The sequence below is a fragment of the Balaenoptera acutorostrata genome, chromosome 8 (assembly GCF_949987535.1).
Source record: "Balaenoptera acutorostrata chromosome 8, mBalAcu1.1, whole genome shotgun sequence".
In the NCBI taxonomy this organism is placed as follows: domain Eukaryota; kingdom Metazoa; phylum Chordata; class Mammalia; order Artiodactyla; family Balaenopteridae; genus Balaenoptera; species Balaenoptera acutorostrata.
In genome coordinates this window covers 68447756-68474245 of record NC_080071.1, presented here as the reverse complement: position 1 = coordinate 68474245, position 26490 = coordinate 68447756, and the positions used below count along the sequence as shown (strand labels likewise).

The 26490-nt window shown below is 39.1% G+C and overlaps 1 protein-coding gene across 1 annotated transcript in view; it reads right to left on the bottom strand.

Moving 5' to 3' along the window:
- The window catches only part of CPS1 (carbamoyl-phosphate synthase 1), a 145791-nt gene that overhangs the window by 16458 nt on the left and 102843 nt on the right, over positions 1-26490 (bottom strand). Inside the window, exons 26-32 of the mRNA XM_007187862.2 lie at positions 23760-23954; positions 23272-23339; positions 21524-21599; positions 15794-15871; positions 13269-13376; positions 3731-3820; positions 2130-2300 (exon numbers count right to left, since the gene is read on the bottom strand). Coding sequence (XP_007187924.2) covers positions 2130-2300; positions 3731-3820; positions 13269-13376; positions 15794-15871; positions 21524-21599; positions 23272-23339; positions 23760-23954 — 786 coding nt within the window. The remainder of the gene's footprint in view (positions 1-2129; positions 2301-3730; positions 3821-13268; positions 13377-15793; positions 15872-21523; positions 21600-23271; positions 23340-23759; positions 23955-26490) is intronic.

The window sequence follows — 26490 nt, the reverse complement described above, 5'->3', positions numbered from 1 at the left end:
TTTGAAAAACATTCTGCTTGGGAACACTTTTGCCCAGAACTTTCATATGAACTAGAACATAGATAGAAGTGCTTCCTTTTCATTTATTTTAGCAATGCAATTCACTAAGAATCAAATTCTTGTTTCTTGCATATATCCATTTATCTAGCCTAGACTATTCCTCTTTGATTCTGGTACCCCTGTAAGTCATCATGGGAATTCTAGCTTGGGGTCATTTCACTGGGTCATCCTAGTCAAGTTATATATTCCTGCCCTCTAGCCTCTCACTATCTCATCTGTTGATATCCACCCACCTCACTAGGACTATATTAAGATTGACTGTGAATAAGTAATTTGACAAAAAAAGTCAAGATTCATGCACAAGTATAACTAGGAAAGAAGTAAACTGAAAGGTACGGTGCATTTCAAAAAATTCATATCTACCCCTCAGTATTGTTATTAGTTGGAAATTGTTTCATACACATATGTGTGTGTATGCGTGTGTGTGTGTATATTCCTGTGGTTAAGAATAAAGAAACATGAATTTGAAATTCATATATAGAATCTCCAGTGGAAAAATACTTTTCAGGGCCTTCTGCTTGTTGGTCTCAAACAGTAAAATCCTATGTATATATATTCCCACTGAAAGCTTTAACAATTTATGTTGTGTCACAGCTTCCAGGAATAAAATGTTACCCTCCCCCCACATAAGAAGTGACATTCCATCCCAGTGCACTATAAAATCCAAGGTATCCTAAATTATTAACTTAAATAAGATTAATAAATATTTTTTGATTTATAGCTTCAACTTAAAACTTCCACCGTAAAAGTCAGAAGTCAGAGTCTCAGCTATAACACAATTATGGTTGAGGTCACTAGTACACATAAGAATGGAAACCTCTGAAGGCATCCAAAATATGTAAATGTCACATAAATATATTATACAATATAAATTAATTTTATTGCATGCTTTATCTAAAAAATTCAAATATATTTACATAATATCTCATTAATCCTCATACTGTCCAGTGAGGTAGTTAAAGGTCATTATTATAAATACTCTGTTCATGGGCATACTGAGGCAGCTAGAGGAACACAGTGGATTTATTATTAAGTTCTTATTCAAAATGTACATATATACGGGCATATCTTGTTTTATAATGCTTTGCTTTATTGCACTTCGCAGATACTGCAATTTTTACAAATTGAAGGTTTGTAGCAACCCTACATCGAGCAAGTCTATTGGCACCATTTTTTCCAACAGCATTTACTCACTTCATGTCTCTGTGTCACATTTTGGTAGTTCTCACAGTATTTTGAATTTTTTCATTATTATTATATTTGTTATGGTGATCTGCGATCGGTGACCACTGATGTTACTATTGCAAAAAGATTATGACTCACCAAAGGCTCAGATGATGATGAGTATTTTTCAGCAATACAGTAGTTTTTAATTAAGGTATGTACACTGTTTCTTTAGACATAATGCTATTGCACACTTAACAAACTACAGTACAGTGTGAATATAACTTTTATATGCACAGGGAAGCCAAAAAAATTGTGTGGTGGTCTGGAACCGAACCCACAATATCTCCAAGGCATGCCTGTATTTGAAGTTAGTGAACAAACCTTAAATTTTCCTGGTCACTCTTCATAAAGATGCCATCAATTTCATTGCCCTCACAGTACCACTGTGAAAAAATTCTGCCACTAAAGAAAATAGGAACTAAGCCAAGGCAGTAAACATTTAACCAACACCACAAGGTAACACTTTTATAAGATTCATGCATTCCTGAAGTCTTGGCACAGCTGAAGCCTTATCCCAAGAAGATATGTTCAGAATTTCTGTCTACCAACTAAACTGGCAGCATTATGCATCAGCTTCACAAATGTAGTTTATAAGTCACTCAGCTAGTTGGTTTTGAAGTTATGTAATTCTAAATATTATTTTAATTTTTGAAATGCACAAGAGTACACATAAAGTTGCCTGTACAGCAACTGCATTGCATTATTCAAAGCAAACATCATAAACCCCTAGTCTAGCACTTGAGTTACAAGGTTCAGAATGTATCAGGATGATTTTTGATGAAAAATTATTCCTTTCATTTCTTTGGAACTTAAAAAATGACTAAGATTTTTGAATATATTACCTTAATCGCAACATAGTCAGCAGGAATTATGGGATGCTCCAATGTTGGAAGGGGCTTCTCATCAATGGTCTCTCCAATCATCACCTTGGTGGCCACATCGATGAAGTCTACCCCAAGGGTCTTGGAAACAAAGGGGAAGGATCGAGAAGCTCTCAGGTTACACTCAATCACCTGGAGAGATAACAAAATTCAGAAGAAGAGAAAGGATGGTGAGAGACAATGACAATATTAATATGCTCCCGGCCACTCTGGTTCCAGCTGTTACTGGGGCCCAGTCTTGCTTTGCCAGCCTCTTCCTTTTCTCCCCACTGCTTGACTTTTGCTATCTGGTTTCCTTTCAGTCAGTATCCTTGAACTCTGACTTTTTCCCATCCCCATTCAACAATTCCATCCCCACACACTCTTGACAGATTTGTTTTAATGCAGAGTTCAGATAATGCCACAGCCCTACTAGAAAGCCTTCAGTGGATTTCTACTAGCCATGAGATTAATGTCTAGTCCTTGAAATACTTCTATCCTCTTGCCTCAGTATACCCCTCTATGTTATCTTGTACCACCTTCCTGGCCCCAGTCTTTCTTTCTAAGTTTACCCTCCATGATTTCCCTGGAAAAATAATAAACTGAACTAGTCATCATCAGCTGGTCATTGATAAACTGAACTAGTCACTATCTCCTAAAATGCGCCAAATTTACCCATAGATATTGTATGTGTCCTGTCCTTTCTATCTTCCTTTGCTTGTCAAAATTCCAGCTATTCTTTAAGACTCAGCTCAAATTACAAAATCTTCCTTGAAATCTTTTATGATCCACCCCAAATCAGGCATATGACAGTCAAATACATGCTCATACACATATGTGCAGGCACACAGACATACAGACACACACACACACACACACACACACACACACACACACACTAATAGATAGGCTCTCTCTGTTCTGTGCCTCCGATACCACTTTATTTGTACATTCCTTCTAGCAGCTATTATATTCTAACTTATGTTATAGTTATCTATAAATTCATCTTCTTCCCAGTTCTCACTAAATCGCGGATCTTTGAGAGCAGAGACTGGGCTCTATACGTCTTTGTAGCCACCTTATGACTTTGCATAGTAGGTGAGGAATCAATATTGGTCACTGATTAGTTACATTAGATAAACTAAATTAACTAAGACTAACCTAGTTGACTTAACATTTTTTATTTTTTTGATAAATGGTATCCAAAACAGCTTTCTTCTCTGAGAAAGGAGTAAACTTCAGTACATGTAATTTATGACTATTCTACAGTAACCTGGACAGATTACTTTATGATAGTTACTGCATCCATCTATAGTGTACTGAAGACGGCAGTCAGTGATCTTCTTTCCAGTGGATCAGAGTGCTTTTCAAAGCTGTGACTGACATATCAGTGCCACCAAGAGCCAGTGCCTTCAAACAAGGCAGGCATTATATGTTGTGCAACTCCCATACTCAGACACAATCAGCTGCAGGGGTCTCAGCTGCTCTGTGGCGGTGTTCACAGAGGAGAGTACCAGAGGGACACAAACCACCACGACCTAACACAGCAGTGGTGTCCTCTCAAACACCTTGGCATTTCTTACCAAGACCTCGTTTCCTTTGACAAGAAACTGGACGTTGAATGGGCCAGAGATGGCAAAAGCCTTTGCTATCTTCCAGGTGGCATCCTTCACCTAGATAAAAAGGACAATGATATAGTGCTAAAGAACATTCCTTAGTTTAAAAACAAACCAACAAAAAAGATATAGCACCTTAAATTTAGATTTCTTTCATTTCTCTTTACAAAGAACTACATCTCCACTGATAATAATAATAGTAATCATAGAAGCCATTCTTAGGCTTCTATTAACAAAGTAATATTTGCACCAAATGTACTAAATATTCACAACAGGATAGCAGGGAAAAGAACAAATAATCTTACAGGATTATCTTTCTGCCAAATGCCTCTATCTACCTACAATTATATACTCTGGTTTTATTTTGAGGGCTAAATGGAATCCTTTCAGTGTAGTTGCTTCAGCACCAAAACTGCAGTCCAAACTCTGTAGCAATCTAATGACCTACCTGCTGAGAAGTGCAGGCCCTAAAATTACATGGTATTGCAAAGAGACCAGAGGAATTTCTTTTATGTGCTTTTCTTTTGCCCTAGACTGCAAGGGTAGATATTATGGTCAGAAGGAAACGTTCCCTTGCAGGGAGGCTCTGCATGTCACATATAGGAATTCCTGTATCCAACCAGAGACAGAAGGTACTCATGCAAAGAGAGAGTGCTGACTGCTGGAACCAAGAGCTCCTCATTCATTACTCTTACAAGAGTGGTTCAGCAACTTAATCAGTTATAAAAGGAAGCAGAGTCCATGACACAATGAGCTCTGAGAGATTTGGAAAAATCTGAGTTCTTGAGGTCATTTATCCTGATATAAAAAACTGAAGCACATTTGAAATCCCAGGATAGTGTTCCTTTATGTTGCTGCTGTTACAAAGCATCCTGCTACCTTCACATTCTAGAACAAAGTAAGACCTTCAGAATTCAGTCCAATGTACAACGAGCCAAAGAGGCCTGCCTAGATTCTGATGGCAGGATTACTGGAAAGTTTCACTAAAAAAGCTAAGCCTAACCTCATATACCAGAAGACTAAAGGAACATTCCCAAGTTATTCAAGATGGTGGAGGAGTAAGACGTGGAGATCACCTTCCTCCCCACAAATACATCAGAAATACATCTACACGCGGAACAACTCCTACATAACACCTACTGAACGCTGGCAGAAGACCTCAAAGTTCCCAAAAGACAAGAAACTTCCCACGTACCTGGGTAGGGCAAAAGACAAATGAAAAAATAGAGACAAAAGAATAGGGACAGGACCTGCACCAGTGGGAGAGAGCCGTGAAGGAGGAAAAGTTTCCACACACTAGGAAGGCCCTTCGCAGGCGGAGACGGGGGATGGTGGGTGGGAAGCTTCAGAGTCACAGAGGAGAGCGCAGCAACAGGGGTGCAGAGGGCAAAGCAGAGAGATTCCCGCACAGAGGATCGGTGCCGACCAGCACTCACCAGCCCGAGAGGCTTGTCTGCTCACCCGCCGGGGCGGGCGGGGGCTGGGAGGTGAGGCTCGGGCTTTGGAAGTCAGATCCCAGGGAGAGGACAGGGGTTGGCCGCAAGAACACAGCCTGAAGAGGGCTAGTGTGCAACAGCTATCCGGGAGGGAATCCGGGAAAAACTCTGGAACTGCCTAAGAGGCAAGAGACCATTGTTTTGGGGTGTGCGAGGAGAGGAGATTCAGAGCACTGCCTAAACAAGCTCCAGAGATGGGCATGAGCCCCGGCTATCAGCAGGACACCAGAGACGGGCATGAAACACTAAGGCTGCTGCTGCAGCCACCAAGAAGCCTGTATGCAAGCACAGATCACTATCCACACCTCCCCTCCCAGGAGCCTGTGCAGCCCGCCACTGCCAGGGTCCCGTGATGCAGGGACAACTTCCCTGGGAGAACACATGGCATGCCTTAGGCTGTTGCAACGTCATGCTGGCCTCAGCTGCCGTAGGTTCACCCTTCATTCCGTACCCCTCCCTTCCCCTGGCCTGAGTGAGCCAGAGCGCCCTAATCAGCTGCTACTTTAACCCTGTCCTCTCTGAGCGATGAACAGATGCCCTCAGGTGACCTACACGCAGAGGCAGGGCCAAATCCAAAGCTGAACCCCAGGAGCTGTGCGAACAAAGAAGAGAAAGGGAAATCTCTCCCAGCAGCCTCAGGAGCAGCGTATTAAATATTCACAATCAACTTGATATACGCTGCATCTGTGGAATACCTGAATAGACAACCAATCATCCCAAAATTGAGGCAGTGGACTCTGGGAACAACTGTAGAGTTGGGGTTTACTGTATGTGACTGACTAGTTTTTGATTTATACGGTTGTCTTAGTTTAGTTTTTAGCGCATGTTAACACTGGTGGATTTGTTTATTGGTTTGGTTGCTCTCTTGTTTTTGTTACTTTTTAAAATTTAATAATTTTTTTAAAATTTTATTTTAATAACTTTTTACTTATTTTATTTAAACAATTTTTTTTTCTTTCTTTCTTTTTCTTCTCCGTTTTCTTCTGAGCCGTGTGCCTGACAGGGTCATGGTGCTCTGCCTGGGTGTCAGGCCTGAGCCTCTGAGCTGGGAGAGCCAAGTTCAGGACATTGGACCACAAGAGAGCTCCCGGCCCCACGTAATATCAAATGGCAAGAGCTCTCCCACAGATCTCCGTCTCAACACTAAGACCCAGCTCCACTCAACGACCAGCAAGCTCCAGTGCTGAACACCCCATGCCAAACAACTAACAAGACAGGAACACAACCCCACCCATTAGTAGAGAGGCTGCCTAAAATCATAATACGGTCACAGACACCACAAAACACACCACTGGAAGCGGTCCTGCCCACCAGAAAGACAAGATACAGTCTCATCCACCAGAACACAGGCACCAGTCGCCTCCACCAGGAAGCCCACACAATCCACTGAATCAAACTTACCCACTGGGGGCAGACACCAAAAACAACGGGAACTACGAACCTGCAGCCTGCAAAAAGGAGACCCCAAACACAGTAAATTAAGCAAAATGAGAGAACAAAGAAATACACAGCAGATGAAGGAGCAAGGTAAAAACACACCAGACCAAACAAATGAAGAGGAACTGGCAATCTACCTGAAAAAGAATTCAGAATAATGATAGTAAAGATGATCCAAAATCATGGAAAGAGAATGGAAAAAATACAAGAAATGCTTAACAAGGAACTAGAAGAACTAAAGAGCAAACAAACAATGATGAACGACACAATAAATGAAATTTAAAATTCTCTAAAAGGAATCAATAGCAGAATAACTGAGGCAGAAGAATGGATAAGTGACCTGGAAGATAAAATAGTGGAAATAAATACCACAGAGCAGAATAAAGAAAAAAGAATGAAAAGAATTGAGGACAGTCTCACAGACCACTGGGACAACATTAAACGCACCAACATTTGAAGTATAGGGGTCCCAGAGGAAGAAGAGAAAAAAAAGGGACTGAGAAAATATTTGAAGAGATTACAGTTGATAACTTCACTAGTATAGGAAAGGAAATAGTCAAAGAAGTCCAGGAAGTGCAGAGAGTCCCATACAGGATAAATCTAAGGAGAAACATGCCAAGACACATATTACTCAAACTATCAAAAATTAAATACAAAGAAAAAATATTAAAAGCAGCGAGGGAAAAGCAACAAATAATATACAAGGGAATCCCCATAAGGTTAACAGCTGACCTTTCAGCAGAAACTCTGCAAGCCAGAAGGGAGTGGCAGGACATATTTAAAGTGATGGAACGGAAAAACTTACAACCAAGATTACTCTACCCATCAAGGATCTCATACAGATTCGACAGAGAAATTAAAACCTGTACAGACAAGAAAAGCTAAGAGAATTCAGCACCACCAAACCACCTTTACAACAAATGCTAAAGGAACTTCTCTAGGCAAGAAACAAAAGAGAAGGAAAAGACCTACAATAATAAACTCAAAACAACTAAGAAAATGGTAATAGGAACATACATATTGATAATTACCTTAAATGTAAATAGATTAAATGTTCCAACCAAAAGACATAGACTGACTAAATGGATACAAAACCAAGACCCAGAAAAATGCTGTCCACAAGAGACCCACTTCAGACCTGGGAAACATACAGGCTGATAGTGGATGGAAAAAGATATTCCATGCAAATGGAAATCAAAAGACAGCCAGAGTAGCAATTCTCATATCAGACAAAACAGACTTTAAAATGAAGACTATTACAAGAGACAAAGAAGGACACTACATAATGATCAAGGGATCAATCCAAGAAGAAGACATAACAATTGTAAATATTTATGCACCCAACATAGGAGCACCTCAATACATAAGGCAAATACTAACAGCCATAAAAGGGGAACTCGACAGTAACACAATCATAGTAGGGGAATTTAACACCCCACTTTCACCAAAGGACAGATCAACCAAAATAAAAATAAATAAGGAAATACAAGCTTTAAATGATATATTGAACAAGACGGACTTTATTGATATTTATAGGACATTCCATCCAAAAACAACAGAATACACTTTCTTCTCAAGTGCTCATGGAACATTCTCCAAGATAGATCATATCATGGGTCACAAATCAAGCCTTGGTAAATTTAAGAAAATTGAAATCGTATCAAGTATCTTTTCTGACCACAACGCTATGAGACTAGATATCAATTACAGGAAAAATATCTGTAAAAAATACAAACACATGGAGCCTAAACAATATGCTATTAAATAACCAAGAGATCACTGAAGAAATCAAAGAGGAAATAAAAAAATACTTAGAAACAAATGACAATGAAAACATGGCGGCCCAAAACCTATGGGATGCAGCAAAAGCAGTTCTAAGAGGGAAGTTTACAGTAATACAGTCCTACCTCAAGAAACAAGAAACATCTCAAATAAACAAACTAACCTTACATCTAAAGCAATTAGAGAAAAATGAACAAAAAAAAAAACAACCCCAAAGTTAGCAGAAGGAAAGAAATCATAAAGATCAGACCAGAAATAAGTGAAAAAGAAAAATGAAGGAAATGATAGCAAAGATCAATAAAACAAAAAGCTGGTTCTTTGAGAAGATAAACAAAATTGATAAACCATTTGCCAGACTCATCAAGAAAAAAAGGGAGAAGACTCAAATCAATAGAATTAGAAATGAAAAAGGAGAAGTAACAACTGATATTGCAGAAATACAAAGGCTCATGAGAGATTACTACAATCAACTATTTGCCAATAAAATGGACAACCTGGAAGAAATGGACAAATTCTTAGAAAGGTATAACCTTCCAAGACTGAACCAGGAAGAAATAGAAAATATGAACAGACCAATCACAAGAACTGAAATTGAAACTGTGATTTGAAATCTTCCAACAAACAGAAGCCCAGGACCAGATGGATTCACAGACGAATTCTATCAAGCATTTAGAGAAGAGTTAACACCTATCCTTCTCAAACTCTTCCAAATTATAGCAGAGGGAGGAACACTCCCAAACTCATTCTATGAGGCCACCATCCCTCTGTTACCAAAACCAGACAAATATGTTAAAAAAAAAAGAAAGAAAACGACAGGCCAATAGACGCAAAAATCCTCAACAAAATACTAGCAAACAGAATCCAGCAGCACATTAAAAGGATCATACACCATGATCAAGTGGGGTTTAGCCCAGGAATGCAAGGATTCTTCAATATACACAAATCAATCAATGTGATACACCATACTAAAAAACTGAAGGAGAAAAACCATATGATAATCTCAATAGATGCAGAAAGAGCTTTTGACAAAATTCAACACCCATTTATGATAAAACTCTCCAGAAAGTAGGCATAGAGGGAACCTCCCTCAACAAAATACAGGCCATGTATGACAAACCCACAGCTAAGAGCATTCTCAATGGTGAAAAACTGAAACCATTTCCTCTAAGATCAGGAACAAGACAAGGTTGCCCACTCTCACCGCTTTTATTCAACATAGTTTTAGAAGTTTTAACCACAGCAATCAGAGAGGAAAAAGAAATAAAAGGAATCCAAATCGGAAAAGAAGAGGTAAAACTGTCACTGTTTGCAAATGACATTATACTATACATAGAGAATCCTAAAGCTGCTACCAGAAAACTACTAGAGCTAATCAATGAATTCGGTAAAGTAGCAGGATACAAAATTAATGCATGGAAATCTCTTGCATTCCTATACACGAATGATGAAAAATGTGAAGGAGAAATTAAGGAAACACTCCCATTTACCGTTGCAATAAAAAGAATAAAATACCTAGGAATAAACCTACCTAAGGAGACAAAAGACCTGTATGCAGAAAATTATGACACTGATGAAAGAAATTAAAGATGATACAAACAGATGGAGAGATATACCATGTTCTTGGAATGGAAGAATCAACATTTTGAAAATGACTATACTATCCAAAGCAATCTACAGATTCAATGCAATCCCTATCAAACTACCAATGGCATTTTTCACAGAACTACGACAAAAAATTTCACAATCTGTATGGAAGCACAAAAGACCCCTAATAGCCAAAGCAATCTTGAGAAAGAAACACGGTGCTGGAGGAATCAGGCTCCCTGGCTTCAGACTATACTACAAAGCTACAGTAATCAAGATATTATGGTACTGGCACAAAAACAGAAATACAGATCAATGGGACAGGATAGAAAACCCAGAGATAAACCCACACACCTATGGTCAGCATATCTTTGATAAAGGAGCAAAGAATATACAACGGAGAAAAGACAGCCTCTTCAATAAGTGGTGCTGGGTAAACTGGACAACTACATGTAAAAGAATGAAATTAGAACACTCCCTAACGCCATACACAAAAATAAACTCAAAATGGATTAAAGACCTAAATGTAAGGCCAGACACTATAAACTCTTAGAGGAAAACATAGGCAGAACACTCTATGACATAAATCACAGCAAGATCCTTTTTGACCCACCTCCTAGAGAAATGGAAATAAAAACAAAAATAAACAAGTGGGACCTAATGAAACTTAAAAGCCCTTGTACAGCCAAGGAAACCATAAAAAAGACAAAAAGACAACCCTCAGAATGGGAGAAAATATTTGCAAACAAAGCAACTGACAAGGGATTAAAATCTCCAAAATATACAAGCAGCTCATGTAGCTCAATATTAAAAAAACAAACAACCCAATCCAAACATGGCCAGAAGACCTAAATAGACATTTTTCCAAAGAAGATATACAGATTACCAACAAACACATGAAAGGATGCTCAACGTCACTAATCATTAGAGAAATGCAAATCAAAACTACAATGAGGTATCACCTCACACCGGTCAGAATGGCCATCATCAAAAATCTACAAATAATAAATGCTGGAGAGGGTGTGGAGAAAAGGGAACCCTCTTGCAGTATTGGTGGGAATGTAAATTGACACAGCCACTATGGAGAACAGTATGGAGGTTCCTTAAAAAACTAAAAATAGAACTACCATATGACCCAGCAATCCCACTACTGGGCATATACGCTGAGAAAACCATAATTCAAAAAGAGTCATGTACCACAATGTTCATTGCAGCTCTATTCACAATAGCCAGGACATGGAAGCAACCTAAGTGTCCATTGACAGATGAATGGATAAAGAATATGTGGCACATATATACAATGGAATATTACTCAGCCATAAAAAGAAATGAGGGGCTTCCCTGGTGGCACAGTGGTTGAGAGTCTGCCTGCAATGCAGGGGATACGGGTTCGAGCCCTGGTCTGGGAGGATCCCACATGCCGTGGAGCAACTGGGCCCATGAGCCACAACTGCTGAGCCTGCGTGTCTGGAGTCTGTGCTCCACAGCAGGAGGGGCTGCGATGGTGAGAGGCCCGCGCACCGCGATGAAGAGTGGCCCCCACTTGCCACAGCTGGAGAAGGCCCTCGCACAGAAACGAAGACCCAACACAGCCAAAAGTAAATAATAAAAAAAAAAGAAAAAAAAAAAAAAAGAAATGAAATTGAGTTATTTGTAGTGAGGTGGATGGACCTAGATACTGTCATACAGAGTGAAGTAAGTCAGAGGGAGAAAAACAAATACAGTATGCCAACACATATACATGGAATCTAAAAAAAAAAAAAGTTTCTGAAGAACCTAGGGGCCAGACAGGAATAAAGACGCAGATGTAGAGAATGGACTTGAGGACACGGGGAGGGGAAAGGGTAAGCTGAGACGAAGTGAGATATACACTACCAAATGTAAAATAGACAGCTAGTGGGAAGTAGCTGCATAGCACAGGGAGATCAGTTCGGTGCTTTGTGACCACCTAGAGGGGTGGGATAGGGAGGGTGAGAGGGAGATGGCAGAGGGAGGAGATATGGGGATATATGTATACGTATAGCTGTTTCACTTTGTTATACAGCAGCGACTAACACAACAATGTAAAGCAGTTATACTCCAATAAAGATGTTAAAAAAAATGTACACAAATAAACATGTGTTGGCTGATTAAAAAAAAAAAAAAAAAGATGACAGCCTCAAAGACGACACCTAGCAATGCATATTGAGTACTGAGGCAGAGTCATCATTACTGGAAATGTCTTTAAAGCAGTGGTTCCAAAAGAGGGTTTGAAAGAGACATATCATAAAGTACTGTTTGAGGTGAGGGTAAGGGCAGACAGTGAAAGCATCGGTTGTAGAAAGTTCTCACGTGACTGCTGCACACCTGCTTCTAACTGAGAAATATTGCTTTAGATGCTGCTCATCTGTAAGTGGCCCCAACATCAGAATCATCTGCAGCAGCAGTTATCCAAATGTGGTCCCCAGACCAGCAGCAATAGCATCACATGGGGTCTTGATAAAAACACAAATTCTGGGGGCCTGCTCAGAACTACAGATTTAGAAACTGGGGATGGAGTCCTGCAACCTGTATTTTAACAAGTCCCCCAGGTGGTTATGATGCATACAGTTAGAGAACCACTGCACTAGCATACAACCAGATGGGCTCTGAAGGGCAGTGAAGGAAATTGTCATCTTTAAAATACCCAGCAGACTCAGAGGAGGAAGTTCCCCTCAAACTTAAATTTTACCTGGGGCATGTCCTACTGCTACCTAGTTTAAAATATGTTTTTAATGGGCTTCCCTGGTGGCACAGTGGTTAAGAATCCGCCTGCCAATGCAGGGGACAGGGGTTTGAGCCCTGGTCCAGTAAGATCCCACGTGCCATGGAGCAACTAAGCCTGTGCGCCACAACTACCAAGCCTGCACTCTAGAGCCCATGCGCCACAACTACTGAAGCCCACGCGCCTAGAGCCTGTGCTCTGCAGCAAGAGAAGCCACCACGATGAGAAGCCCGCGCACCGCAACAAAGAGTAGCTCCCGCTCGCTGCAACTAGAGAAAACTTGCGTGCAGCAACGAAGACCCAACACAAGCAAAAGTAATAAATAAATAAAATAAATAAATTTATAAACAAACAAAAAAAAAGGCAATGTATAATAAAAAAAGACCCTTCACAATCCAGCCCCAATTAAAAAAAAATGTTTTAAATCTTTTTCCCCCTTCCAGTTTTATTTATGAATGATGACCTTTTCAATGGCTCCTTGGCTGATGGTTTGTGTGGGCAGCATCAGAGTGGCATCTCCTGAGTGGACGCCCGCATCTTCCACGTGTTCAGAGATGGCATGGGAGATGACCTGGCCAAAAGAAGATTTGCAAAAGAAGTGTCAGCTCTTCTTCGATGAAGCTACTGCCTGACCCATCCCCCTTAATTCTAACAGATGCCTCCAGCATCTTTGCTAAGTCCCTGACGAGAGCAGTAGAAAGAGCTGCACGTGTAGCCTCACCAAGCCTCCCTGTGCAGTGACAGATCACCTCTAAGGGCGGCCGAGAGTGTCTGAGAGCTTACCTCCCTCTTCCATTGATTAGAATAGGTATTGATACCAGGAGAAGAAGGCAACTAAGCCAACTCGTGATGACTTTTAAAAATGGATAGGAAACTAAAGCATTTGGGGGGCACTGGAGATAGCTTTATCTTTTCCTTCCAGGTTAAGTTTTAAACACTGGAAAAGAAAAGATGGGAGAGGTCAATATTTAGCTTAGGTAAATGTCATAACTTAGATGGATCAGAAAGAAAATGTAAGATCTAAAGATCAAGAGATCTTTATCAGCACCACACTCTAACCAACTGATCTAACCGGCCACCTACACAAGAGATCTTTAAACTGAAATTTGAGACAGGAAGGAAGCAAGAGGAAAATATTCTTGTCCTCTTTTAGAGGTAAGAAAACCAAGGCAATATAAGAATAAATAACCCAAGTACATGTGACTGCTATGTGACCAAGTCAGGATTTTGAACCCTTATCTGTCAGATTGCAAAGTTTATGGTCTCAACCACAATAACCTAAATGTTAACAGTATGTGTGTGTTTGGAAAATGATAAAGCTGAGAGTGGGGGAGAATAATTGGGTGGCTGTAAAAGACTTAAATAAATTACAGTGAAGATCTGTTTATCAGATTTATAGACGATTTAAAGCAGAGTGACATTTGAGTCCCAGTACTCCTGCTGTCACTTACGAGTTCTGTGACCTGGGTGACATACTTTATCTCCTTAGCCTTGGTTTCTGATAAGATAGGAATAACAATGGTATCTGCCTCACAGAATGTTTGTAAGGATAAAAGAGAACACATAAACAGTGTCTGGCATGATATTTAGTGCAGAGTAAGCGCTCAAATTTTTTATACTGTCTAGAAATGGGGAGGCAACACCTCACTGAACTCTGAAAAAAAGTTATAATATGTCTGAAGTACTAGGTCCATTTCTGAGTGTGACTGTTTAAAAGTTATGTGAGTAACCTGGAACACTTCCAAAAGAAGGAGTCCAGGATGATAAGCAATGGTCAAGGTCTAAGAGAATCTTAGGGCATGAGCATATCCTAGCAAAATGGAACCAAATCAGGCCAACAGACCAGCATTACTTTACCAGCACAACATTTGAAAAAACATAAATGTCTATAGGTCAGTCTTACATTCTCCACTTCCACACTGGTATGATCACATTCGTCTTATTTTATACCTCAGTCTCAAATACATAAAATGTTGAAGTGGGAAAGAATATACATATGCTCCATAACTCTGGAGGCCAGCAGGTCAGGGATGAAAATTCTAGGGAAGCAGACCTTAGTTCAAGAGAAGGAATATATTAGATGTCCAAGAAGTAAAAGCAAGAACAAAAAATATATACATCATCTTACAACTTTTTATGCTCTGTATAACCAAAAGAGTTAAACAGAAAGCAAATGACCACTTTCCAGGGTTGCTGTGAAGAAAATTCTCATCCTTGGGGAGTAAGGGGTTGAAATAAATGATATCTAAGGGTGCTTAAACTCTGGTTTATAGGATAAGAGGTCATCCTTACTATATATATAGTATTTTTTTGAAACAACCTTGCTTTGAACTGTTAATCTGGAAGACAAAAAAAAAAAAAAAGACCAAAACAAAGAAACAAAAAAAGCTTTAACATGCCTTATTAGTACAACTTGAAAACTAAAGGAAAAAATTCTTCATACTTTCATGTCTCCCTGAAGTTGGAGGCATTCATTGTATTAGTGATACAAGATGTGATATGGTAAGCCAATTTTATGTTATTATCTTTACCCACCCTACTCTGTTCAGTTTTGCTTTTATTAACCCAATAAAAAGGAGAAGGATGGAAAAATCAAGAGAGAAGAAAAACTAGGGATTCAATTAGGAACTTCTAAACGAAAAGTATTGGATGTTTTTCTAATATTCATTGAAACAAAAAAGGAAACACACAGACAAAAGAAAATGAGAGAGAAAATCTATTCAAAAAGAAAGAGTACAGGATGATAATTTTTAATATCATCAAAGAGAAATTCTAACAGTATGAAAAGCAGAAGATATGATACCCATGACACATGAACTGAATTGTCAGTGAATTGGAACAATTTTTTTGACTGAGCATTTTGTCCATTATTTTTAGAGACCTGTTTTGCAGAAATCACGAACTCTAATCTGAGTTACGTTTCTAAATTGCCAAGAAAAACTTTCTGATGGGAAGGCAGGGATGGGGGGTGGGAGATAAAGCACTTACTCTTCCATCTCTGCCAACAGCATCCATTTCCACTTCCCGGGCCCCCTCAATAAATTTTGTCAGCACCACTGGGTGTTCCTGTCACCGAGGAAAACAGAAGGGCAGAAACTTTAGCTGAAATTACATGTATGGGGTCAAGTAAATCGTGTACCTTAAGTCAGCACCACGGCAATACTTGAAAAAAAAAACCAATGCTCAACATACGACACAAACTCATTAGCCAGTTTGTTTGGTAAGAACACGGTCATTCTCTGCTAACAGTGAGGAAGAGGAAATCTTTCTCCAATTTTCAGTTCTCAGTGAATTGAACACGAGTTTTGAAGTTTCAAACATCGACTTCTAGGTGAGTTAGAGAAAAGAGGAGGCTAAGGAGAGGGCAGAATCAGGTTCCTTTTCTGTCTCCAGAGTTATAAATATCTCTCTATTTTATTTATAATTATATATCAGTATTGGTTCAGGTTTTTTCTCTCTTCCTACACTTATCTTTTCCAAGCACTACAATGCCCTCAGTTAGTTCTCTGTATGAGAATTGTGAATGAACTTAGAAGGAGAGCAGCATTTTGTTTCAGTTTTATTAGGCCAAAGATGGAATTATTTACATGGAATCGACATGCTTTAAATCACTTCTGAAGTGTGACATTTGTAACTGCAAAATCAAACATTTTTCTTTATAAATCTTAAAATGTTCTCCCTCTCTCAGCTGTTTCAGACCCCTTATTATTCTTGATGTTCTTCCCACACTCAGTTCCTTCACGACAGTGCTGCAATGCCCTCCGCAGCTTGATCACTAGGTGCTTTTCCAGACTAAAAGAAGTGGTTGAATGAAGGCCTCCAGGGTTTAGGCATCTCTTCTCCTCTGCCTCAGGCACCAGCAACCGGCACCACTGGCTGTTTTCTTACCAGACCCTGTCTTTACCTGTCTCCATGCCTCTCTTCCACAAATGCACTCCACCTTCTCTCCTCAGCTTCATCTTTCAAATTTCAACCCATCCTTCAAGGCCTAGCTCCAATGCTACCTCCTCCCTGAAGGCTTCTCTGAACACGTCTTTTTGCTCTGAACACAAACTCCTTTTGGCCACTATCTTGGAGTTTATCATTTTATGCATATGTGTTAAATATAATATATCTAAAATACAAGCAAAAATAAACAAATGGAACCTAATTAAATTCAAAAGATTTTGCACAGCAAAGGAAACCGTAAACAAAACGAAAAGAAAACCTACAGAGTGGGAGAAAATATTTGCAAATGATGTGACTGGCAAGGGATTAGTCTCCAAAATTTACAAACTGCTCATGAGGCTTAATATCATCAAAAGAAGCAACCCAATCAAAAAATGGGCAGAAGACCTAAATAGACATTTCTCCAAAGAAGACATACAGATGGCCAAGAGGCACACGGAAAGATGTTCAACATCGCTAATTATTAGAGAAATGCAAATCAAAATTACAATGAGGTATCACCTCACACCAGTCAAAATGGCTATCATCAAAAAATCCACAGACAATAAATACTGCAGAGGGTGTGGAGAGAAAGGAACCCTCCTACACTGTTGGTGGGAATGTAAATTGGTACAGCCACTGTGGAGAACAGTATGGAGGTTCCTTAAAAAACTAAAAATAGAGCTACCATATGACCCTGCAATCCCACTCCTGGGCATATATCTGGAGAAAAAGATGGCCCAAAAGGATACACGCACCCCAATGTTCACTGCAGCACTGTTTACAATAGCCAAGACATGGAAGCTACCTAAATGTCTATTGACAGATGAATGGATAAAGAAGATGTGGTATATTTATACAATGGAATATTACTCAGCCGTTAAAAAGAATGAAATAATGCCATTTGCAGCAACATGGATGGACCTTGAGACTGTCATACTGAGTGAAGTAAGTCAGACAGAGAAAGAGGAATATTGTATGATATCCCTTACATGTGGAATCTAAAAAGAAATGATACAAATGAGCCTATTTACAAAACAGAAACAGACTCACAGACTTACAGAGTGAACTTATGGTTTCCAGGGGGGAAGGATGGGGGGAAGGGATAGTCAGGGAGTTTGGGATCAACATGTACACACTGCTGTATTTAAAATGGATAACCAGAAAGGACCTACTGTACAGCACAGGGAACTCTGCTCAATGTTATGTGGCAGCCTCGATGGGTGGGGAGTTTGGGGGAGAATGGATACATGCATATGTATGGCTGAGTCCCATTGCTGTGCACCTGAAACTATCACAACATTGTTAATCGACTATTCTCCAATATAAAATAAAAAGTTAAAAAAATGTAACATATCTTATCTCCTTTAACAGAACATTTTAAATAGAAGTAAATTTTATAAAAAAAATTCAAAATAACCAATGTCTCAACCCATAAATAAGCTTCTCTCTCCTTAAATTTATTATTAAATGAAGAAATTTTCCTTTTCTTCAAAGGCCTATCGGACATGGAAAATTTTTTTCATCTCTGTTTCCTCTTTTTTAAAATATTGGATGTTTACTGTTGGCAGGCCTGGTAGAGCTGTGTTGAGACTTACACGTGGGAATTTCTCCCTATATTATAATAACAATATAACCGCAAACAAAGGTAAAGTTTAACAGCTGTCTTAGTCTCTCTAGCGAAGCCTAAGACAGGGGTTCTTGTTCAAGTGATTTATTGAGGGAGTGAGAAAAGCAGGATGGGGCAGCAGGAAAAAACTAGGAAGTTCGTGGTCTCAGTGGGGACTGGATTTGGCCTTACCACAGAGGGAGCTCTGAGTTGCAGCACAGAGTTAAGTCCCATCTTGAGGCAAAGGGCAGTCATTGCCCAGCGTTTTGAGCGTGGTGGTAAGGTGAGGGATCTTGCCTCCTGGTTGACAGAGGCTCCCATTTGACTGAGAACAGTTATCCTGAGAAGTATAGCTGGGAGGTGTCCTCAGCTACCTCAGCAGGTGGGGGATGGGTGCTCCCACAGGTAAGGGGATCTGAGGGGGGCAACAACAGCAACCTCCATCCTGGCCAATTGAACACATTTATGAAATAGCCCTTAATACGTTGAGGAAGAAAATTTCTTAATAAATTTCAGTCTTTCAGCAACATTATACATTGTTGGCCCTCTGAAAGCACTTCTTTCCTTAGGTGTCCATGATCACCTTTTCATACTTCTTTCTTAGGCTCCTTTGTGGTTCTTTCTTCCCTGCTCAGCCCTGAAATGCCAGTATTCCTTTCATCTCTGTCTTAACTGTTCCTTTTCCTCTATACTATCCCAGGTGGTTGCTTCCAATCTCAACACTTCAATTACAACGATATGCTATTGACTTCCAAATCTGTATCTACATCTCTGTTTTTAGCCACAATCTTGATCTTCAATTCCAATTCTATATAACCCTCTGCTTTCAGAACTTCTCTACTTGGACTTCTCACAGGCACCTCACATTCAAAAGGTCAAATATTACATATATGATTTCCCCCTCTAAAATTTCTCCCTTAAGTGTTCCTTGTTTCAATAAATGGTACCACTGTCCATCCAGCTAAGGCAGAAACTCAAGAATCATCTCTTATCCTCTCTCACCCTCCACCTCCATCCATTCACATCCTCAATACACATTCTCAATATTTCTAGAACACTTGCACCTCTCTCCAGCTTTACTACCATTACTCTGATCCAAGGCACTGTCATCTCTACCCTGAGCTACACAACAGCCCCCTAACCTCCTTCCATGAATTCAGACTTGTCCCAGATTTTACTCTCTATACTATAGAAGGGTGATCTTTTTTTTTTTTAACTTTCAATTGCTCTTTTTTTTTTTTACTTGAAGTATAGTTGATTTACACTATTGTGTTAGTTTCAGGTGTACAGCATAGTGATTCAGTATTCAGAAAATATGACTAAAATCCACCTCAGTATAATAACTGACAAGGTTCTCTTTATCTGCTCCTTGTTTTTCTGCTTTTCCACCATCGTTATAATCAACACTCCCCACCATGTTTGGCATCCTAGCCATATAAGTGAATGCTTTATCAGTTTCTAGAAACTCCATGCTCTTTCTCAGCTTCAGGCCTTTACATAACACTGTTCTTTCTTCCTACTCACACCCACAATGTAAACCTTTTAACTCTGAATCAACCATTTGGAATCAATTTAAAAGTCCCTTCTTCAGGGACTGGACCCCGATACTTTTACACTCTCCTTCAACATCATGTATTTTCTCTATTGCAATGCTCATCATATTTAATTATAATTATTTGATGTCTGATGTCCCTAGTAAAGACAGTCCTCTGTGAGACTATCTTTTCATGAATGTAACCCCTGATACTGAGAACAGTGTCATTATATAGCAGGTGCTAAATATGAATGGATACATAAATAGATCAATGATTAATGGGGGCTAGTTTTACTCTAGATTCACTGAATTGAGAATCCCAGATTCTAATGTAATTTGATGGGGAGACTTGAACCAGAAGTACTCCATTAAGACATTTCTATTATAAAACTTTGGCCCTGTAAGGATTCTATCCACCTGCTAGCAGAAAAAAATATTTTAAAAATATTCTACCAAGTAGAGGCTCTATAAGATCCACTGTCCCAGACAGAGAACACCTGCCTCATCATTCACATGAGACCAGCTGGGTCAGGCTGCTGGTTTCTCAAAAGATGAGTGTGGCAGGACCCCTCGCAGAGAGTGAGATAGAGAAGAGGACAGTATCTCACTCCAGAGCACATTAATGACAACTGGCCCTTTGGAGAGAGTCCCTCCTCAGTTATCTGACTTCCACACAAAAGTGAATTCAAAATCCACTTGGTTTCTTTTTTATACTCTGTCTCTCCTCACTCTTTATCCTTATGCATTCTTTTCACTGACCAAATTTCCTTGGGGAACAACTGCCACGCAGAAACGAAGCCCAGCTTCATGTGTGCGGGAACAATCCATGCTCTTTATTCCTCTTTCAAATGCCTCTGATTTCACTCTTTGGCTCCCTCCAAACTCCACTTGCCTAACATCAAACTCTTCTCTATGAGTTGTGTTTTCTCTCTCTCTCTCCTTTTTTTTTTTCTTTTAGCCCTATCTAGCTTTTGAAAGCTTTTAAAAAGAAAACATTACTTTTATCCTCTACAGTACAAGGTCTGCAGATCAATAACCCCACTGGGCAAATCTTAAATGGATTACACTGAGGTAATGCCGAAGAAGAAAGTAAAAGCTGGGGCAGTGGAGAAAGCTGGCTGAGTGAACACAGAATTATAAACATTTTTATTAACTTACAGATGGAATGTACCAAAATGAAAAAAATCAATAGGTGAGTGAGGGGATTTACTATTGAAGTTGCAGGATTGACTAAGGCAAAGAAAGTCTCTCCAGGTGTGAGAATTAAAAATCAGGGAAGCCTTCACTTGTTCATGATGACAATGGTTGGGCTGCCCTTGAGGCTGGGAATCCCACGGATAACTTGACCAGCATCTAACTCATTAACAGACAAGTTTCTGCTTATGCAGCCTTGCTCTTGGAGACTAAAATCGTATAAATCTCTGTTCTGATCAAATATTCACTGGTCTTCCTCTTCTTCCACTAACCCTAAGGATCCAAATATAATTAAATGCATATGTGTTTTCTCATTTCTATATTTAGGAGTATACTGGGTAGAAGAAAAAAGGAAAAACACCATAACAACATCCTGTGCAAAGAAAAACAACATAAAAACAAGGTAGCAATTAACAGAAGAGGTAAAAGTCACCAGAAGGAAATAGGACACTACCTGAGAGACTCTAGTGGCCTCCTCCAGGAATTTTTTCATCTCATCCTCGGAGAATACCACATTCATGGCAGACCCACTGGGTAAGGAGGGGGAAAAAAAAGAGGTCAGTTTCTTTTACCACTTCAGAAGTAAAGCATGCTAGAACTGATTGCTTCTCAGAACAGTTCCAGGCAACCTCTTGTTCCAGACTAGGCTAAGTAAGAAGGTGTCTCTTTCTACATTGAGACTTTATGTAATCAACAGGACAATCAACCAAAGTAAAAAGTCCCCAAAGTTGGGGACGAGGAAGGGGGGTGAGACATGTGATAATGCCCAAAGAGAACCATGGTAGCTCTTAGCGATGACACATCCCCAAGGTTCAGCCTTTCTGATTTGTTTTAACTCTCTTCTGCTTCCAGGTAATACTTATACTGTAACAGGATTCATCCCAGGATCTAGCTTTCTAAACTTGTGTCTTCAGAGTTCATGACCCATAGCTGATCTTAACGCACAAGTATGCTGTCAAAGCAGGTCATTCTACTATCTCAGCTGGGTTACTAAAGAATCAATTTTTTTAGTAACATTTGCAAATATAATGTATGGTATCTGACTGAAATGTATTCAGCTGTGTCCTTTCAAATTCTTGAGAAAGAATACTATCTGAAATCAATTTACTCTGAATTTTGGCATTTTCAGAGTGGGATGGGAGGGGAGGAAAGAAGGAAGACTAAGCAGGAGGGAAGAAACAAGGAAGAAAAATACCACTTTCCACTTCCTTTTAAAAGTAACTTTTTCTTTACCTTTCCTACTATATTGCAAATTTTATGCTTGAAGAGCTTTCAATTTCTTCATCTACTTAAGACATGAAGGCTAAGGTCCTAATGAGGCTGATAATTCACAGTATAGGGAACTAAAAGAAAGATACGGATTGCAATGATGTGAGGGAGCACAGTAGTCAGAGTGATCCCCCCTTAAATGCCTGTGTTGTTTAAATTAACTTACATTAATACCTCAGAGAAGCAGTAGTATTGGACTGTGGTTTACACAAAATGTCACTTAAAGAAAAAGGAAAGTTTCCCACCTCACTTGAAATTTTTCATTATTTTAAAGGATCCCATCTCACATTCCATTTACACTTTCAAACTGTGCATAACAAATTACGTTTCTCTTATTATCCCCTGTTCAGTGAAGTAGCTCTTCACATGTGGTAACATCTGAAGAGAGTGACAATTGACGACTTCTCCTCTGATGACAGAACTTAGTTTCAAAGTTTATTATAAAAGACACTGTCCATGTACTCCAACATTGTAATTCATTTATTTAAAAAATCTGATCTCAAAAAAAGAAAAATTCAAACCATAGGCACCATCGGAAGGTGCTGACAACAGTCAAAGATAAACTGTCATTTCTGGGTATCAGAGAACAGATGCTGGTGAGAGATATCCCAAGCTTGTTTTGTTTTGTTTTTGCTCTTTGGTTTTTTAAATTGTCCTCTTCTCTAATGTAAAGCTATCCTCCTCCATTTGGCAAGGAGATGCCCTAAGCCATGCTTCTAAGATGTAGGATTGGAGACACTGTGTTGTCACTCCCTGAAGGAAAAGCATTAGGCTGAAGAACTGTGCACAGGTCTTCACTCTGGCTGTGTTGGTATGGGGATTGTCTATGGATTTACAAATTACTACACATCAAAGCCTAGTGCTGTTAGCATACAGAATGCAGTTCTGTGTCTCCTGACTTTTAAATAATAGTTTTAGAAAACAATATATTACCTCAAAACATAGGAAGGTCTCAACAAGCAGGGGTAGCCCACTGACTTCGCAAATTCCAATGCCTCGTTCTAATTAACAGAAACAACAACAACAAAATGCATGAATAGTTTAAAATATTCAATAAAAATGCAGAATGGTATCGTTAGAACAAGTGGTAACCCAACTCCTTTTATTCTTTCTCTCAAAAGACACCATTAAAATGTAAACTGGACACCAAAATACATAAAATTTCCAGTTTCTAATTCTAAATATCAAGTCTAGTTCAAAAATAGTTTGAACTTCTTTTCACGGTTGGAATCAATGAGAATACTCCTATCAATTTATAACCAGCATTTAACTGCAATCATGGAAATTCAGCAACTTTAAAGTAAATTCACTAAGCATAGTGCATTCTCTCTGCCCTGCTGTTAGCACCTGCAGTCGTTAACATTCAGGTTATGACTCTTCAAAATGGACCATTAAAAACAGACTCATGTTTCTCTCCTTACCAAAGTGTTAACGGCTTTCCATGGTGCCTGAGACACCTTCAGCTCGTCCAAGACAGCTGAGAAGATGGAGCGATCCTCAGCCCTGTCGATCTGCAGAGGGCTCGTGCCCATGATCTTGACACCGTTCTTGTACAGGGGGACTGCCAGGTTGTTTGGAATCTGGCCCCCGACTGATATGATACAGCCACTGCACGCCTGAAAAACATGTCCTCGATGTCAGCCTCTGGACAATGAACAGCTGTGCTAATACTGCCTCTGTTTCCTTTCTGACAATGCTGAATGAAGATGACTGCGATATTTTCATTATTCCCATCAATGGATATATTGTTATGCCACAAAGAGGTAAACGGACTTAGTCCTGACTTTCCAGGCACTTACCTGCTAAAATCTTTGTAAGACTCCCATACAACTACACATGATAACCATATAAGACTCCCATAAAACTACACGTGATTACCGTGCACGACTTTCATACAACTGCGTGTAAACGTGTGACATTTGCATGTGTGGCAATTAAAAGAAAATCAAGTCAATGAACATTTCCATCCTGTACTTTACATTATAATCAACTAATTCTTGAACTACTGTTGTAATTTCTTAAATGGATACAGATCTCTCCTTTTAACATTCCCCTCTGCGGCTCCTCTCCACCCCAGCACTTCACATTCAGATTAATCATTCAAAAGACTGCTTCACCAAGTTACTCCTATACTCCGAGTTCTCCAAAGGTTTCCTTTGCCTAAACACTATAGTGTTAACTCATTACCACTGGGGCCATCAAGACTTTCCAATCTTATCTATGATCACTCCTGTCAGCCCCAGGAAAACTACCTACTCACCGTCCCCACCTTCGTGCATTCCCACCAGCAAGCTTTCTCACCTCCACGTAATCTTTCCCTGCCTGTTTCCTTTCTCCCTTCTCCTTTCCCTTATCAATTTTCTAACCATCCCTAAAGTCCAGTCTAAATCCTACCTCTCATTGTGACATCCTGTCTCCTTTACTGCTGCTTGGTACCTGTCTACAGTACCCAGAACTCATTTTAATTCCTATTTCCTTACTATTTGCCTTATAAGCAGTCCCTGAATCATTAAAGTTAATCTCGTATGAGCAGTCAAAACTCCAAGATTTTTTTCTTAAAAGCCCACCAAATCCCAAATTTTCTTGAGACTAGTGGTAGAGAGGTGAGGGTGAGCCAAAGAGGGATGGTGGGGAATTGGGTTTGGACTTAGAAGTCCCTCCTCTTCTTGGTTCCCTCTGTGAAACTCTCCCTGAGGTTCAATCTTCTTGTCTGTAAAATTAGGATAATACCTGCCTACTTCATAAGGTTCCTATGTATGTAGATCAAATAAGACAATAAACATTAAAGGTGTTACTACATTATAAGTTATAAATAAGACATTATTATTTATATTAGAAAATATTACAATATCTGATAGGCCATTGATCTGGGCGTAATTTGTGTTTGCTTTAATGACCTACTAATGAATGTTGCTGAAGTAATACATATGTGCCAAAGGTATTTTGTCATTATTTGAAATTATTCTGAAATATTTTTTAAAGGGATGAAGCTCATTTCTCTCTGATAAGAGAAATTACATACTGCCCAAGCAAACACCCTGCAATTAAGTGCTTAAATTCATTGTAAGCATTATGGAAAATAACAGTCCACATTTCTGCATATTTATAAGTACATTTAAACTGCTTTTATCGTCATTTTTTATGTTCGATATCCATTTCTTGCAAAACCTTTAATAAATATTATTCTCTTAACTATAGTATTTTTATTTGCTTATCATTTTTAGTTTATTAACAGCATTAATATTTTAGAAGCCTAGAAACTAATTCCTCAATTAAATATATAGAAAAGTCTCTTATGTGAAAGACTTCAAAATAAATTCTAAAATTAAGGGAGAAGTAGCCAGTTATGAGCAAATATCAGAGACAATTGGACTAAATAGGTACTTACAGCTGAATAAAAAGGCTCTAAGTAATAAATATATCAATATTTTCCAAAATAACTCTATGGAATTGATTTTTATTTTTCAATAAATTAACAAATTTAAAAACAATAATAATATGCACTGCTACTATTTATTAAGTACATTACTATATACCCTAGACGATGTTTTGACTTTCATGGTCATGGTATCACTTTGAGGCAGTTATTACTATCCCCATTTTGCAGTTAAATAAACTGAGGCTTGGTGAAGGTGAAATGACTTGCCCATTTTCCTTATCTAGCAAATACAGACTTACTTGAACTCAATTCTACATATTGTAAAGCAGTTATGCTTACCTAATATACCAAATCTTTGAATCTGAAGCTAACACTGTTTTTCTAGCTGGTTTCAAAGGTAGTGAATGTTAGAAGTTAGGAGAAGAGCAATTTCTAAAACACTCTTTTTGGGAAGTGGTAGATAGAAAAACATTCACTGTAAAACCCTATCCTCGTCATTGACCTCCAGAAATAAAGACCATCATTTGGAAGACAAATCACATCCATAGGAATGTTTTAGAGTAATGGTGTGATGGTTTGTGCAGGTTTTGCCTGAACAGCAAAGATAATTCAGTAGAAGAGAACATTTATGGGATGAAGTTAATAGATGAGAGTTTTGTGGAAGAATTTTATCTTAAATTGTCCCCAACTCCAAGCACAGAACTTGTAGGGACTTAGGGAAGAGAATCTGGTATCCCACACAGACAAATTATTATCATACATATTGATCCAAT